Below are 18493 nucleotides of genomic sequence, written 5' to 3' on the forward strand. Positions count from 1 at the left end.
TATTTTAGGTTTTCTGGTTGCTAAAGATTTGTCTTTTAAACATTTAAGCTGTGATTGTTTTAATCATTTGGTGGGGAATTACAAAAGGTATTGCACATTTCCCTATTGTCTTAAACAATACTAAATATAATTTTATTTTCTTGATAAAACGGTTATCATTATGAACATTGCTTTATGGAACTATAATCAATAATTGGATTGTGCTGTAAACTATCCAACATTTTTAATCCAAAATATCATTTGTTACTAAAGAAAATGCCTCTCAGACTACTGTTGGCTTTTTTTTTAATTCTATGATTCCTTTTAATAAATGTTTGCTTCCTACTCTCCTGACAGCTGTAATTTTTTGCTTTTGTCACTGTGCCTGCCTCTAGCAGTCATTAATCCTCCTCGTAATTACATTTTCTCAATATTTTTGTGAGTTTTAAGATCTAGTTTGTTAGAATTATGTGTGGAGCGTGAATGAATGTTCCTGAGTGAGTGAATTGTCTTGGAGTGAGATGAATTTATATATCGTCACTTCCAAATCTTTCGTTCTTATTTCCTAGTTCAGTCTTGTTTAGGGTAGTTAAGATGGAAGGGTAACTGGTTTCCTGAGTAGGCAATACACTATTTTACTTTCATATAATTGCTGAGATTTATATATTCTAAAATGTAAAATACCGCACAAACATTTGCTCTTTGGATTTGCTGAAGGAATTATATTAATTGCCTTCTTTTTAAAATTTCATTAACGTAATGAAAAGGAAATTTTGATTATCAAGTAATGTGGAATAATATTTTGATAGGATTGAACTGTAATTTGGCAGTAGTTAGAAAAATAATTTCTTAGAACACTAAACATCAGAGCCAGTATGTATAATTGTATTTAAAAAATTGAGAATTTTTGATAATCCAGGTAGCTTAGTTTTACACATTTATTGATATGGCAAACATTTTTTGGGCACTTGTTGTCTATTAGAGTTTTGACTAGGCACTGAGGATTCAAGAACAATAAGTCATTGTCCCTTGCTCTCTGGAAGGAAACAGTCCTCCTGAAGAAACAGACATGAAAATAATATGCAACAGAGGGTGTGAGGCAGTGAATATAAAAATAGAAGTATACACTAGGCCGAGTGGTGGAATAAGCCAAGACTATTCTGTTCTACTTGGGAGGATTAGAAAAAGATTCATAACGGGGGAGAAAATGTATTGATGAAGGTAGACTTCCATCATAAAACAGATCCAGTACCAATTTAATATTGAAATACAATGGCTCCAATATAAAATGTAACCTGTATTTTGGGCCATGGTCTGAATACCAGTTTATTCTTTTAGCAAATACTTATTGAGAGCCTATCATTTATTAAGAACTGGTCTGGAGCCCAGCCCAGTGGTGCAGTGGTTAAGTTTGCACATCCGCTTTGGCGGCCCAGGGCTCACTGGTTCGGATCCTGGGTGTGGACCTACATACCACTTGTCAAGCCATGCTGTGGCAGGCGTCCCACTTATAAAGTAGAGGAAGATGGGCACAGATGTTAGCTCAGGGCCAGTCTTCCTCAGCAAAAAGAGGAGGATTGGCAGCAGATGTTACCGCAGGGCTAATCTTCCTCACACACACAAAAAAAAACACAAGAACTCATATGTATGCTGGGGACGTGAAGGTGGGGGCAGGGGTGGGTCGGACCTGATTCCTGACTCATGGCGTTTACGGCCTACTAAGAGAGGCAGGCAGTAAACCAGTAAACACATATGTAAATGTAGAATTAGAAAGCATGAAGGGAAAGAACAGGGTCCTATTAACAATATTCATAGAATCTAGTTTGGAGTAGGGGGATTTCGTGGAAGGCTTCTCTATGGAAATGACATTTAGGTCAAGTCTTCCAAGAGTTGGGTGAAGAATGAGGACAAGGGTGTTTCAGGCAAAGAAAGCAGCATGGAGCAGAGCCCTGAGGGGTGAAACACTTGGTGGGTCAGTGAACTCAGAGCAGGCCGGAGTTTAGTCTGTGCGTGAGGGGCAGGTGGGGCAACACACGTTTGCGGAGATGGGCAGGGCCTGCTCGTGTAGGCCCTATGATTTCCAATAAGGAATTTCTATTCTGTTCTCAGCCCAGGGGAAGGCTATTAAAGGCTTTTGGGCAGGAGAAGAGCATCAGACAATTTCTGTTTTGAAGAGATTACTCTGGCTTCAAGGACTTTGGCGAAAGCCAAAAATGGAAATGAGGAGACAGATTAGGAAGTTGGTCCATTGGCGGCAACAGGAAGTGAAAGTAGCTTGGACGAGGGTGACAACAGTGGAAATGCAGAGTAGGGGCAATCTTTGAGTAATGTTTGAGTACAAAAGACGCTGTATTCACTGGAAGCGGGTAGTCTGGACCGGCCCAGTGAGTGACTTCATCTTCCCCCGACGGCAGGAGCAGCCTAGGGAGAGCTGCAGCACTCAGATGCTGGAGTCAGGCTCTTTGTTCCAGTTCCAGTACTGAACCTTGCTGTCTGATCTTGGGCAAGTCACCTAACCACTCTGTGCCTTCATCCTCTTCAGTGTAAAATGAGGACGATAATGACACCACGTAGGAGTTTGTGGGGATTAAATGAGTAAAGCTAGTTAAGGCCTCACTAAGTAAGGTGGCACAAAGTAAGCGCTGTGTAAATGTTTGCTGTCACTGTTTTACTCTGAGAAAGATGTGTGGCTAGGAACTTTGTCCAGATATCGCTAAGAGGTTTTTTCATGGCTCACAGGTGGCAGTGGGGAACATCAGATCCTGAAATGAACAGACAAATAGAATTTTAGTTTTCTGTCATACTGCTTAATCCTTTCTGATAATACACGTAATTTGTTTATACACAAGTTTACCTATACAGAGAATTTCCTTTTTTGGAAACTGCATCAAATGTGGATCTTTTTTCCCTTAAAAACGTGTATTAGGGGATCTTAATCCTGACCAAAGATTTGTCATCGCTGATAACAGTTTGGGCTAAAACATGCTAGATATATTAAACACCAATTATCACAACAAATCCTTATTCATTATCTTAATATGTAAAAAGATTTTGAAGGATTATTTAGATCATGTCAAGGTTCTTAAAAATTTTTAATTAAAAGCAGGTTAAGGGAGTTGATCCAATGCTTTCTTTTTTATCTGTAAGAAATGAGTCAAAGTACATATTTGAAAACCTCACTAAGGACTAAGTCAAGGCCTCAGGTGGCACGTAGCCTGTGAGAGGCTGGGTAAGAGAGTCTCCTATTCATCTTCTTTTGTTTACTCTTTACTTCCTATGCGTTTATCAAGGGTAGCCTAGACGGGGAACAGAAATCTCAGTGATGCAGACCAAGGTCTGGATGGAAGCTGGGAGAGGCAGCCACACGTCCTCTTGGCAGCTGGTGTTAGGAGATGGGTGAGAGCTGATGCTGTAAATAAGACTGATCCTATCTTCTCTTCAAATGCCTAAGACCTGATGATGTAAATCTTTGGATAAGTAATATGGGGACAAAGTGAGGCATGGGCAGCCTTTAGGCAGATTAAAAATTGTGTACTCGCACCTAGTTTGCAAAATCAGCAGGGTGGTTCATGTCTATGTGCATGTAGAAAATGCCCACAAAATAGTCTGCACTCATTAGGATCACCTCAAAGCTGGGGACTCCAACACAAACGGAGCCAAATGCTAATCTTTCAATCACCATAGTGTTTGCTTTTCTTTGGAGCATACTAGAGGGTAATTCCTCTGTCAAACACCCACACATCTCAATTATTGTTTCAGGAGTATCCATCCTACACAGCCTTTGGCCAAAACCAGTATGCACAGTATTACTCAGCATCAACGTATGGAGCATATATGACGTCAAATAACACAGCCGACGGCACGTCATCCTCAACGTCGACCTATCAGTTGCAGGAATCTCTCCCAGGACTGACTAGCCAACCAGGTACAGATCTTCATCCAGGTGAAATACTTTTACATGTTTTCTTGTGGCTAATAATACGGAGAAAATGGACGTTTGGAAAACTAGGCTGGATGCTCTCAGAGAATTATGCTAACGTTTAATCTGTGTTAACTTCACTATGTAAAATGAGGCTCTTCTGGCATTTCAGAAAACTTCTCCTAGATGTGGGACAGTTTGGAGATTTTAATCTCAAAATGGCAATGTACGTTATGACTATGTATATCAAAAGATCAACTGGACCTTTTGCCAAACTAATTCTTTATTTTGTGAAGATCTTGACAACATAAAAAAGTTGTCATAGTATCTTCTTTGGGTACAAGTGACAATATTCCCTTTATAGTTGAGCGTCTTTACAGCTCATTCACCTTTGTAAGTCTTCAGTAGCTCCAGCCAGTGAACGTTTCCTACATTCCTAGAATGTGTAGGACCATTGGTAGAGAGTTTAATATCTTTGTCTGATCAGCACATATTTAAAATCTATTGTATTCTTCATTGTCTGAAGCTTATCTGGATTCTTATTGGAATTGTATTTGCTAGCACATGTTTAACACAACTCAAATATTTAAAGTTAAAAGCAAGTTTAATAGAGATTCATTTTAATCCCAATAAAACTTCCAGCAGGACTTTTTGGAGAAATTATCAAGATGATTCTAAAATTAGAAGAAAAGGCAAAGGAACTAGAATAGCCTAAATAATTTTGAAAAATAAGAACAAAGTTTGAGGACTCACTTTGCCTGATTTCAAGACTTATTTTAGTGTACACTATAATCACGAATGTGTGGTATTGGCAAAAGGATGGATACATAAAGCAATGATGCAGAATAGAGAGTCCAGAAACAAACCCATAAGCATATATTGGAAAATGGATTTTTGACAAAGGTACAAGGGCAATTGGAGAATAAATAGTTTTTTTTCAAGAAGTGGTGCTGGAACAATTGGATATCCGTATGCAAAAAAAAAATGCAGAATCTTGACTCATAACTCCTACCATATACAATACATGTAAAAACTAAAACTAAAACTCCTGGAAGAACATGGAGGAAATCTTTGTGGCCTTGGGTGTTACATAGAGATATTATAGATAAGATACTAAAAGCACAATCCCTAAAAGAAAAGAAAAGATAACTTAGACTTCATAAAATTTAAAACTTCTGCTCTTTAAAAGACTCTGTTATAAGAATAAGAAGACGAGCCACAGGTTGGGAGAAAATACTTGCAGAGCACATAGCCGATGAAGGACTTGCATCCAGAGTATAGGAAGAACAATCAAACTCAATAAGAAAAATGAAGTTAAGAATTTTTCTAAATACCCTTAGTATGGTCAAGCATGTTTTCCTGATTTCATTTATTTGCAAGATCCAGACTCGTCTCTGCTTCTTTTTCGTCCAATTTTGGAAGGGCAGGAAGATAGGGAAACATGGTGACAACGCTGTGACTTCTTTCTAACTGGGCCGGTGGCTCCAAGAGGATTTACGGCTCTTAAACAGTTATTTATCGAATGCCTATTAGGGGCCAGGCACTGCTGATGTTTCAGGAGTGAATGAATACCTGCACACCTTTAGCTTCCATTTCACAAGCAAGAACAAAGATCAAGCAAATATTATAATGGTATGAGTGTTGAGACAGGGAAAATCCTAGATAATGCGGGGCATATTAACAAGAAAACTCGTTTGAACTTAAAGAAGGGATAATGAAGCTGATACTTTAAGCAACAGCTAAGACACACTCATATCTTGAATTGGTGAAATGGTAACATCCTTTCTTTTTGGTTCCCTGTTCAGAATATTGTTTCTAATCTACCTATGGACCCAAGGAAAAAGAGTCAGGTAGACGAGACCTCATCTTTGAGGCCCCTACATGTCAGTTTCTTTCCCCTTTTCTTCCTTTTAGATCGCCCTCCTGTGAGCACACAGACCCTTTCAATTTCTGGTCCTTGTCCCCTTAAGGCTGCTGTTCAGGCTTTCGCACTAGCCTCAGCCTCTCTGAGCAGCTGTGCCCCGTGCAGGGACAGGACAAAGGGAAGGCAAGGAAGCATGGGGGGCAAAATTTGAGGAGGCATTCACTCTCAGAACCCGACATTTTGCGCCCTGGGTACCTCCCTTGCCTTAAATCTCCTTCCATCCTAAACCCTATGTCCCAAATCTGTGCTGATCCTCTTTGAGTCAATTCTTGTATTTCTTTAAGAAGTTTATCTTAATTTAAAGAGTGAGTGATTTCAGAATCCGCTTAGCGGCAGGGGAGACACTTGAGGTGAGGAGATATTTGACATACTCCCCTCACACTGTGGACGGTCTTTCTCCATGGTAAAAAAAGGTAGGATGACAGTGTTCAAAGACAAAACCACAGACTATGTGATGGTCAAGACGTCAGAGGCAGAACGACAGACAGGAGCATCTCTACTCTAGTTACTAAAACAGAGCTGCCATGAATGAAAACCATTTGGTTTTCAAATATGGTAGATTCTGGGTAAAACTTTGAGTAAAAAGTTGATTTTGCTCTAATTTCAATATGATCACAAGAGTTTCTCTGTAGGAAAGACAAAATGGATACTTTCCATTCGGTTGAGGAATAATCAATATTCTGAATAGCTGTTTTATTTATATTAAAAATAGTAAATGCGGGCATGTGGATATTCTGAGTGTGTGACTTTGAATGTCACACATCCATATGTAACATTCTCATATTCATTATCAGAATGCTGTAATTTCTTCAGCCTTCCATTGGTTGCTAATACCAACAGTTTGACACAATTTTCAAATCTTATCAACTTTCTTTTGAGCTTAGAGAAGAAATTATTTCTACTTGTGACTGTATTCTTCTGTCTACCAAAATCATAATAATACACATGTCTGGATTTTTAAGGAATTTTGTGACCTCAGACCCTCCGTCAAGGTGGTTTTAAGTTTGCTTTTGCCTCTTTAGAGTTGGCATGCATCCAAAAAGTAAACAAGTTTATAACTGTGGGAGTTTTCTTTATTATGGATGAAATCTGAGATATTTAGTTCAAGGGTATGAAAAGTATTTCCCATTGAACGGTTCTGCATTTTGGACTTAAAGCAGAGACCTAACAATTAAATCCACAGTTTTTCATAAATCATTCACTGTTGACTTCTCCCATTTTTAAAATGGAAACATACTTTATGGTCTATAAGAGACAGCTGGTTGTTCTGATTTAGAGATAAGCCTAATGAAAGTAAGTTGGATCTAAATATCTAAAACTTAGAAGGTACAGTTATTCATTACTGTACTGGTCAAAGGATGATTGTTCAGTCACCTATAGTGTTGGCCCAAGAAAAAGCCTAGGACAATTGGCAATGACTGATGTGATTTGGAAATTGCAAAGAGCATTCAGTTATTTACTTTACCTTGTTAGGTAGTTTGACAGTGTATTTAAAGAAACATTATCATGCTGATTAAGAATAGATATTTCAGTTTGTTATCTTTATAAAGATCTCCCTTTGCCTTTAACATAAAGATTATCTTAGGTATATTATATTTTTGATTTGCATTCCCAAAGCTTGACAACTAATTAGCACGTTAAGATTAGAGATGCTTTTGTAGCTCCTCCTTTTTAAATATTTTAAACATCTTTAGAATTAAATGTACGTAATTAGTAGTTTGTAGCAATATTATCCTTTACTCTGAGACCTTGGCAATCATTACAATACATGAGCTATTAAACTTTACACTTTACACGTGCTTCAGAAATGTAAAGGATATATATAGTAACATCACTTCACTCTTTGAAAAGAAGCCAGTTTCTTGGGGAGAACTCAGTAGACTTTCCATAGATTCATGGCATTGCACATAAGGACAGGAAGGAAAGCAAAGTGCTAATTCATTTAATTGAAGCTAACCAGAGGATATAGATAGAAAGGACTGAGCACATTTAGCTTCCCTGCCAATTTGCATTTTCCCTACCTGCAGCATTAATGGACCCTAGGGCAATTACCTGAGTGGAATTTGGCAGAGGCACTGGAATTAACAGCTTTCTCCTTTAAAAAAAATAAGGATGTCAACAAATGTTTAATGACCAAGTTGAGCTCAAGTTCCTGGTTTTACCCTTTATCAGAAGAAAGGATAGCACCTTCGGAAGGTGTGGAGGTCTGTCCAGGTCCACCTGGGTGGTTGGTGTAGTTGCCCAGATAGAGCACGTGCCCTTGTCAGGACCTGCACTTTCACTGTAAAGTTCTTGCCATAAATTCCTTGGCCCTGACTCTCACAGAAATCATATAAAGTCTCTATAACTCTTTTGATCAGTAGAAGCAGATATAGGTTTGACCTTTTTGTAACCTGGAGAGTCTGTTGCTGTTAAGGGAGGAAGTATACCTGGTGGTTAAGGTGAGAGTTCTGGAATCATTCCAGCTGTTTCATCTTCCTAAGTTAATTAAGTCCCGCATATCTCCAGTTTTCCCATTATTAACAGAGGGTAATGAAGGACCAAATTCACTGGGTTGAAATGAGGTTTAAGTCAGATAGATATATATGTAAAGAATGTTTCACAATAAAGAGCTCTAACAATTCAATAAGAAGAAGGTAACCAATATTTAAAATGGGCAAAAGATTTAAGCAGTTACTTAATAAAAAGAAGATACCAAATGGGCAAGAAATATATGAAAAATGTTCTACATCATTGCTCATCAAGAAAATGCTAGTTAAAACTACAGTGAGATGCCACCATACCCCCACAATAGCTAACATAAAAAAGCTGGCAATACCAAGCATTGGCAAGGATGTGGAGCAACCAGCTCATTGCTAGTAGGAGAATTAATACAACTACTTTGGAAAAAGGTGGTCAGTGTCTACTAAAGATGAACATATGCCTTTCCTCTGACTGCACAGCCCCACTGCTAGGTATATATAACCTAGAAGAATGGAGCTCAGGTCCACAGAGACACGAACAAGACTGTTTATAACAGCTTTATTCATAATTGCCTAAAGCTATGTATAACCCAAATGTTCATCAACAGATTGGATAAATAAAGCATAGTGTACATTTATAATGAACTTCTAGCCACATTAAGGAAAAAGAGACAACTGCTCCAGGCTACAATATGGAGGAATCTCACAGACATAATGAGCAGTGAATAAAGCCAAGCACATATTTTGATGAACTTTTTTGAAAAGAAGACAGTGCATGACATATACGAAGGGTTTAATAAATGTGGAGCTACTCTTCATAGTTTCCCAAAAGGCTGTGCCTTTACCACCAGCAGACTTCTGTCCATATTTTGTCCAAATTCTTAGAGCCCTTTTAAAATTTTTCAGTAACTTGGAAGGAATCAAGTCCTGCTTTTATTGAAACCCAGACACTTACTATGACCCATCTTTTCCCTTTCTCTTCTGCTCTTTTCACTCCCTTGCCGTGAATGCTGCTGGCTCCCAGTTCGTTTGAATAGCTCAGTTGTTCCTGCCAAACTCCTTCTTTATGGATCCAGTCAACAGTCAACCGCCCGTAACTGATCACAATGACTTTGGGATTTTGCAAGTTTTTGTCTTTTCAGCTCTTGTGCTGTTACAAGAACAAAGATGCCTCTTATGATAATTGACACCTGAAAATTGATCTGTAATGATAGAAACACAGGTTTTATGGAATGTCATCCAAAAAATTTCATAAGCTTAATTAATGAGGGTTAATTTGAAGCAGCATTTTATTTGAAGGAGAACATTTGATTTGCAGGATGTTGTAACTTTAGGAAAATTCTATTAACATAACTAAAAATAGAAAAAATTTTGTGTGATTTTTTTTTAAGTTGGTGTTTGTTTAAATACCTAAAGTCTCATTAAATGCCTATACAAGTCAGCTGAAACATGATTTACTCTAAGATAGGGCATATTCAACCTTGTAACTAAAGACCTTTCATTATGCTGTCTGCTCTGACGCAGTCAATAGCAGAGACCCATGCAATGAACTGGGCTAGAGATGTTTTAAGAGCAAATAATATTTGGAGCACAGATATATTTTTTTTGATGCTGTCTTGACATGTACTATGTGTCCTAAAGAAAATTTTATAACAATTAGAAATGATTAGAAGTCAGCTATGTAAAAATTACCGTTTATTTAGAACATCTCAGAAAAATATTGCCTCAGTGTTGTCTAGTTTGTTCATATTTGTTTATTTAGATTAATAACTGCTTGGCTGTCCTCATAATTATTTTTACTTTAATTTTATGATAAAGCATGGTAGCCATAACAGCTGTATGTTTAAAAATTGCATAACACATTTAATGTAGTTTGCTATGGGATTCTCCTAGAAATTTTGACTTTATACATATGATTTACATCAAATTAAATATAAATTCAATTTATCTCAATAATTCAAAAGGGTAGTTGCTATTCCCCATGGTTTAATATACAGTGAAACAGGTTCAGAGAGGGTGGGTGAAAGGCTTGAGGTTGTATGGTCAGTCTGACTCTTGGCCCCGGGAGGTTTTCTGCATCTCACTGTTGCCTTGGTTTATCTTAACACCCCTTCCCACAGATTTGCCACTGCTCAGAACTCCCTACCTCCTGAGATGCTCCGTCACTAGCTGTAGACATGTCAGACTTTCAGGCATCTGTGGACATGCGGAAGTCAGTTAGATCCAAAGTCTGAACCTGAGGATGTGGCGTAGGTGGAGGTGCAGACTCATGTATGGACTGTCGCGTAGAGGGTGATTAGCGTCTGAGAGCGTTAGAGCGCCCAGAGTAGAGTGAGGAGGACAAGGGTCAAAAGATGGGACTCTTAAATACCAGCATGGAGGGAATGGAAAGAGGAAAAGGAGTCCGTGTCTCCTAGACGGAGGAGGACGGACAAGAGAGAGTCTAGATCTAGGAGACTGTGGGGTAATAATGCTGAGAAGTACTGCTTCTGAGGATCAAACACCACGCAGAGATCCAGGAAGCTAAGGACCGAGTCTGTTTGTTGCATTTGTCAGTTAGGTGGTTACTGGGGACTGAGTAAGAGTGGTTTTATTAGTGTTTTGGTGAACTGAAGCTAGATTCTGACAAATCAGGTGTCAGAAAGTGGAGACAAATGTGCCGTCCGGTTCTGTAGCTGCTGGCCACATGTGGCCGTTAAGTACTTGTGATGTGGCCCGTGCAGATTGAGGTCTACTGTCAGTGATAATATATGCGGGATTTCAGAGACAATGTGCAAAAGAGGTTATGTAAAACATGTCATTGATAATTTTTTACATTGATTATGTGCTGAAATGATAATATTTAGGATATATTGGGTCAATTAATATATATGAATAAAATTAATTTTACGTGTTTCTTTTTACGTTTTTAAATGCAGCTTCTAGAAAATGTTAAATTATATACGCGGTCACATTTGCGGCCCAGATTGTATTTCTATTGGACAGCATTGGTGTGGACTATTCTCTTAAGAAGTTTCATTTAAAAAGAGAAGATAGCAAGCAGATAGCTTGTAGATAGAAATGCAAGGCCAAACGGAAGGACTTATAAACCTGTCTTTGAGCCCCAGCAAAGGGAGAGGTTGAAGGAAAGACCAGAGAGAGTTGAACTAGAGGAGTGTGACTCCCTAAGATGTGAGGCTGGGGAAAAGCGTGGGAGCGCTGGGCTTTTCCCAGGGAAGACATCACATCCTCTGAACTCTGACGTGAGAGGGCGAAAACAGACCAAAATTTGGGTAATACGTAGATGGAGGTAGAGTCGGGAAGTTGAAGGCCGACGGAATATGAAAGGTTTATAGATCACATAGGTTGAAACTGGGAGGGATTTGTGTGACCTACAAAATTTTTGACTGAATTAGGATTTTGTGTATTTGGGATTGTAAATCTTTGTTGTCCTAAGGAGCTTTCTGCTGTGTGAGGATGTGTTAAGATAGTTAACGATAAAGACTCATAGCTGATCTGCAAACAAAGTGCTGCTCTTGACACAAGGTATGTTATTTCCAGGAGGGTTTGATACCGTGCAGAGCCCCTCCACACCCATCAAAGATCTCGACGAGAGAACCTGTAGGAGTTCTGGGTCAAAGTCCCGAGGAAGAGGCCGGAAAAACAACCCCTCCCCGCCCCCCGACAGTGACCTGGAGGTGCGCTGACTCACCCTTAGAGATGGAATAGGATGTGTGATTTTGTTGAATGATATACTCTATACCTTACAGTTCCGTAAAGTTTCAAGCTTAAAAATAAAAGAAGTGTCATGAATTGAGTGGACCTGCCTTTGGTAGGTGTTTCACAGCTCTGAGATGGGAGGTTTCATCCATTGTAATGGCAAAATTAAAACCAATGACCACTTAAAGATGAGATTGCTTTACAAATTCTAGGCCTGAGATAGCTGCATCTTTTGATCCAAATTAGTACAAACAGTAATTTTAAAAATAAAGCCATTGCTCATGGGATAATTTTCTGAGAAACACTCTATTTGGTAGAACTAAGGTAATGAAAGATGTTTATATGGGTCAATAAATTTAAAAAGGTAAAATTAATCTGTGTGGGAAACAAAAGTTGTCTTCTGAAGATAGGAAAAATTCCAATCACTTGATAGCTATGTTAAAATTTTTATATCTGTAAAAACGTCCATGTATCATTTTTCCAGTTGAGGGCTCTATTTTGATATATCCATGCTAAGCAGATTGATTGTTATTATAAAACAGCAGGAGAAACCATTCTTAACCATACTATATTACTTCTTACACAACTGCATACGTCAATTAAGCAAAAAATTAAATTTCCTGATTTGGTCATCGTGCCTCTTCATGAGAGATCATTTCCTTTACCTGAACAATTGCAGCAGATTCAAATGCCTTCACGACCCCAGCAGGTGGTATAAATGAGGGCACTGGGCTGGGAGCCAGCAGACTGGGGAGCTGGGAGCACTGGCCCATCGAAAGGGGCCTGCCCGTCACTGCGTGTGGAATGTCAGCCAGCAGGGCCACAACCTCCAGGTTCTCTGCTGCGGTCAGAACCCTGAAGGTTGTGTGAAATCTCCTAATCCTGAAATGTTGATTGATAATTTGAAATCTTTCAAAACGCTATGCAGACCAGACACCCCATCTGATGGCCTAATCTGACCCAAGGGTCCAAGGGTCCATGCTTTAAAATTTCTATTTAGATATTACTCATTGATTCTTTTAGATATTTTTAAATTAAATTTTAATTTTTTGCATGAATTGCAAAGTTTCATGAATCCAGGAAACATAGAACTTGAAAATAGAGTTCCAAGCACACTTCCAACATAAAGTCCAAGTGTGTCTTTTTGGATATTAACTGCAAGTAAACATTCCAGTGAATTCGTGCAGATTAAGACATCTGATTTTTAAGCTTATTGTTACTTGTATCACTCTTGTTCCTCAGCTTTTACAGGTGTTAGATCTGGCAAATTTGGAAAAAATTAATGGAGTAGCATAGTTTTTTTTATAAAATGGTATCAAGATTATATCCAACAACAAAGTGAGAAGTTTTCTGCTTGTAGAGAGGGTTCTGTGTCCTTCGAGCTCAGTAACGCTTTGTTTTGTATCTTTTTCTTCAGCGCGTGTTTGTCTGGGACTTAGATGAAACCATCATTGTTTTTCACTCACTGCTCACAGGGTCCTATGCCCAGAAATATGGCAAGGTAAGGACCCAAGAAATTTTATCCCAAGACACCTGGTGAGAATTTTATTTTGTTCAAAAATCAAGAGCTGTTTAAAAACATATGTGAGTGTTTTTATCACAATCTGTCAAAACTGCTCTTAATTCCTTATTTCCAGTGGCACATTGCTCTTTAATGTGAACTGGCAAATTTTACGAAACTAATTAGACATTGGATTTTAGTTTCTTCATAATGACTGTGAGTTTTGTACATCAAAACCAACCTTATACTCTGACATACTTATTTTAGAAAATTTTTTCTGTAAATTGAAATGGACGTTAAACATAAAATCATGTATTATCCTCTAAAAGGGGAACTGTAAGAAATTGTTTGAATCAATTTGTTGCACCAAATGTTGCTGTCAAATGCCATTTGAAATAAGGAAGTAATCTTTAGTCTGAGAGATCCTTTGGAGTTGTGAATAAAAGTATTTTTGGTAACTTTGAGGAAGCATGTGAACAGCGACTGGAGATAACACCTCCCCACAGACAAATCCACAAACAGAAGTCTCAGTACTTCTCTTCCTTTCTCTCTTGCTGGTGTTGTTTTCCTGGTTAGCCAGCTGCTTGCAGCAGTGCTGTTACAGCTGTTCGAGTGCTGTTTCAGACTGGTGTCACTGCCACAGGCTTTTCAGCTGGAGACACTGTTACTGAGGCCATTACTGTTTGCGTCCATAACTCTACAGGACTCATAATCTAGCCAGTCAATTCAGAACCTGTTGGCCTGACTTTAGTTACTGTATCTAACTTTGGTTCCTTTACATATCACGCTTACAGAAGTGTCTCCCTCTGTCTTGATAGTGTCACATTATTTAATAGGGTCTTATGTCAGTTCAACATGCAGTTTTTAGCAACTTTGTTAAGCTTTGTCTTCTAGACTACTAAGGATTAATCGCACTCAAGTCCTTCCTCCTAAATTGCAGCCTTGGTGAATCTGCATTGCATTTGGTTATTAGTATAGGTAATGAATATTGCTAAACAAATGTGAAAGGGAACAGTTTTTTAATGACCTTTTAGGAGGAGGATAGCCCCTTTATCACATCATCATCACCTAAAACAGTGGTCTGCAAGGCAGGATGTATATATAAGTGGCAGATATACACGAGATGCTTCACTGAAATAAGGAAAGAAAATATTCGTACATGCACACACTTGTATCTTACAATTTCTATTGTCTGTTTCATAGTGCACGTACTTTATAAATACATGCATATGATTATAATTTAAAGAATATGTACATAATTTATAAGTAAATTACCTACACATATATTTGGAATGTACACCCAAAATTCTATTGCTGATAGAGTATACAGTCTAAAAAGTTTCCAGGCAATAATCTAAAGCATTTCTGCTGGAATAATTTTGGCTTGTGAGGAATGCACAGTAAATCCTGTTGAACTGATTGCAATATTTTTGTGCAGCTAAGTTTCATATTAGGTAAATGTTTAAAATAAACAATCTAACTTGAGTACATGAATCCAAATAAATTTCTCTTCAAAATAGTCACCATTAGAGGCTATACGTAACTATCGGTGTTGCTTCCATTGCGCCAAATCAGTGGGAGTACTCATCTTTTAGAATTACCTTTAGATTTTTAAAATATTTCCTGACTTCAAACCTTCATCCTCTTGTGGTAATTTTGATCTTTAGAAATGGTAAGATCATTTGAACCCAAGGTTATGAATAAGGAACATGGTAAAAATGTCATTATATATATTTATATATATATATATTTTTTTTTTCTTTTCTTTTTTTTTGTCAAAAGTGCCATAGGGTTGCTCCCATCCCAGAACTGAGAATGGACTTCCACTGGGATTAGAAGGGGTGCCAATAAGGAGGCAAGGAGGGGTGGTGAACCATAAAAAAAAATTGAGTAATGAAGCTGCTTTTCCTGAGTGACTCATGAACTGGCTCTAAGAGTTTATACAAAGTTCTCACACTTCCCTCAGCAGTGGTGCATCGCTGAAATAAACCTGTCCCCTCCCCAATGGCCACCTGGACATGCAGCTCTCATTTCGACAAACAACTTCCATTATTTTAAAGTGTTGTCAAAAAGTTTTGTGCAGACACAAAACAGAGGCATTCTTTATGCTTACACAAGCTTAAAACAGCAGAGCTTACCGAAGGGGTGGGGCCAAGTGAGGGGAGGAAGGGAACTAACGTTGATTTAATGCCCAGGATGTGCCAAATATTAGGGGGCACAACAGTTTTAAGAGGCGGGTTGTTCTCCCCAGTCTGTAGACGAGGAAGCATACTGGGAGAGGGAATAAAACGTGGCAGCACAGCCCGTCAGTGGCGGCCCACTGCCCGTGTCAATTTGACCCCAAAGCCCGTGTCATGTCTGCTATAGCACTTGCACGGCATAGGCAATTAATCTACATGAATTCAACATATAAGTGACATTTCCTAAAAAGCTTAAGGACAGTTAGTAAGGTACTGTGTGGGCAGTTGTGTGAGTTCTCTTTTAAGTTGGAATTATTCTAATTGTCTTCTCTCAGACGACTGGGATGTTTTCGTTTCACACCAATAGGGGTGGGAGGGAAGGACAAGAGCCTTTGAGTCAGTCGACCGACCGACCCAACTTTGAAAAGCCAGTGCTGACACTTACAGCTTCCTGACCTCGGGCAAGTTACTGAATCCCTCAGTCTCAATTTCTGTAAAATGGGAATACTACTATCCATAGTGAATGAGAGTTAAGGAAATAACACATTTAAAGGGGTTAGAGAACTCTTGGTGTGAGTTAACACTCAAAAAAATTACAGCTGTTATTAGTCACTTTCATAAATGTTATCCCATATAATTCTCATAATTACTCTGCTGTAACTTCTTGCAACCCAGGTTCTGTGCATGAGGAAGCCAGGGTTATGAGGGTTTAGGTAACCTGACCGAGGTCACAAAAGGATCAGTGCTGGTACATACATTGGAAGCCAGGTTAGTCTCATAACAAGTCCTTTTTGTTTATACCAGTCTGTGCTACTGGAAGGAGGTCTATCGGAATTGACTGTGTTGAATAAGGTTTTACTGAGGGCTTACTCACTTTTACTCAAATTTCTTAATTTAAGAAAATTAAAGTGGACAGGTTTTTAGTTCATCTTTTTTCTCATCAAATTGAAAATACCATCATTGAATTCCATGAAAAGCAACTTAGATTACCTTATTTATTGAATTGTTATTTACACTTTTCTAAAAGTAATTTGATCATTAACATTTTTCTTAATGTCAGTAAGGAGATTGGCATTGCCTTTTAGCGAGTAAGATGTTAATATCTTGGCCTGTTAAGAAGCAGCTCAGGGAATGCTGTATGAGGCCCACCTTGTGAAGCTGAGGATCCCATGCAGCTCAGGGGTCGTTCAGAGAGCCCAGAGAGGGCATTGGGTAGCTTCAACTCACCACAAACTGTAAATGCAAGTGGTGAACTAGAGCTCTGCAGACAGACTGTGTTCCTCTGACAAATCTTTACTTAACACAGGCGGACGTGCTTCCTGCTCTCAAGGAGCTTACAAGCAAACAGTCATTTCAGATAGTGATAACTACTGGGAAGACAGTCAAACTAGGGCATATGGAGAGCGACGGGGGGTGTGACTGTGGAGTGATGTTGACACTGAGACCTGAATTACAAGAAGGCTGGCTGTGTGGATTAGGGGAGGGGGAGGGAAGGAACGAGCTTCCAGGCAGAGGACACAGAGAAGCCCTGAGGCAGGAACAGTCTTCCAGTGTTCCAGGAATATAAAGAAGTCTAGTGTGGCTGGAAGGTTGTAAAAGAGGGAGAGAATAATACAGGGTGAGAACAGAGAAGTAGGTGGGGGGCTGGATTGGGGAGGGTATCTAAGGCAAGGCAGCTAGAGTTTATTCTAGGTGCAGTGGAAGCTGTTGGAGGGCTTTAGGCTGCGTTGGGACGTGATGGTTTATAATTGGCTGCTATGTGGAGAATGGGTTCTGGTGGAACAAGAGAGCTCACAGTAGACCATTTAGGAGGCTGCTGTGCAGGAAGTAAGAAGTGGTGGTGGCTTAGACTGGAACAGTCCTTCTAGAACTTTAGCGTGAGTCTCAATACCCTTTGGGGCCTCTTAAACACAGATGGCTGGGTCCCACCCCTGAGTTTCTGATTCTACAAGTCTGGGGCTGGGCTGGGGATTTTGCCTTTGGAATAAATTCCCAGATAAACCTTATGGACCATGCTTTGAGAACCACCAGATTCAAGCTTTTCTCAAATTTTTTTTCTTGGGAAAACTAGTTCTGGGACATGTTAATTGATAGCCTTCTTGGAAAGGCCCACGATTGAATAAAATTGGGTAATACTGGCATTTTATGGCCATTCAGCACATATTATCATATTAAAGTTCGCAAGAGATTTTATAGTTAAGGATCCTCTGTCACCGTGTTTCATTCCTCAGTGCCCAAGTGTCTTCAGTAATGACCTTGAGGACTGACTGAAATGAGGTCATTCTGGTGATTAGTTGACGATTCAGAAGGACTTTGCACTGCTAATAGGAAAAATGGCCAGAGCCAATATTTCTAGGGGGAAAAAAAAAAACCTTTATATTACTTAAAGGTTGTCTAAGCTTGAAATTGTTAATGTCTTCGGTCCTTTTCGTTTCTTGATCAGTGTTGTTTCCACAACGTGCGTTTTTAGAGCATAATATTTTTTTATAACATAGTGATTTTTCAATTCTTTTAGCCAGCGGATCCTTTCTGCGCATAGTGTCACACTGAACATCTTTATATAAAGCATATGAGGGCAGAGCTGCTCTGGGCAGAGCGTAAACATTGGGGGACTGGAGGTATCCCATGGCCCTCAGGTAGACACTCACCTCCCCCGCTGCTCTCAGTCACCCCAAAGGGCTTCCTGAGTCCTGGGGGTTGCTCAGAACGCAGTCTGCAGGCGGTAATCCAGCTGAAGGAGCACTGAGCTACAATTTAGAGGGAGGTCATGGGCCTGACTGTGCCTCTGAGCCTGTTTCCTCGTCTGAAAGTGGTTATAATCCATTTCCT

General features: G+C 39.2%; 1 protein-coding gene across 42 annotated transcripts in view; it reads left to right on the forward strand.

Moving 5' to 3' along the window:
• EYA4 (EYA transcriptional coactivator and phosphatase 4) overlaps positions 1–18493 on the forward strand; it is a 296334-nt gene that overhangs the window by 246802 nt on the left and 31039 nt on the right. For 24 of the 42 annotated variants that reach the window (XR_002811047.2, XR_002811046.2, XM_070223904.1 and 21 more), the window contains 3 exons: positions 3739–3922; positions 11825–11961; positions 13401–13484. Coding sequence is in view for 40 of the 42 variants with exons in the window: in XM_070223904.1 (XP_070080005.1) it covers positions 3739–3922; positions 11825–11961; positions 13401–13484 (405 nt within the window). In the remaining 2 variants the exon portion in view is untranslated. The remainder of the gene's footprint in view (positions 1–3738; positions 3923–11824; positions 11962–13400; positions 13485–18493) is intronic. The other 18 variants (XM_070223913.1, XM_070223912.1, XM_070223898.1 and 15 more) reach the window with 1 other exon arrangement.

This window comes from Equus caballus, chromosome 10, assembly GCF_041296265.1.
Source record: "Equus caballus isolate H_3958 breed thoroughbred chromosome 10, TB-T2T, whole genome shotgun sequence".
NCBI lineage: Eukaryota > Metazoa > Chordata > Mammalia > Perissodactyla > Equidae > Equus > Equus caballus.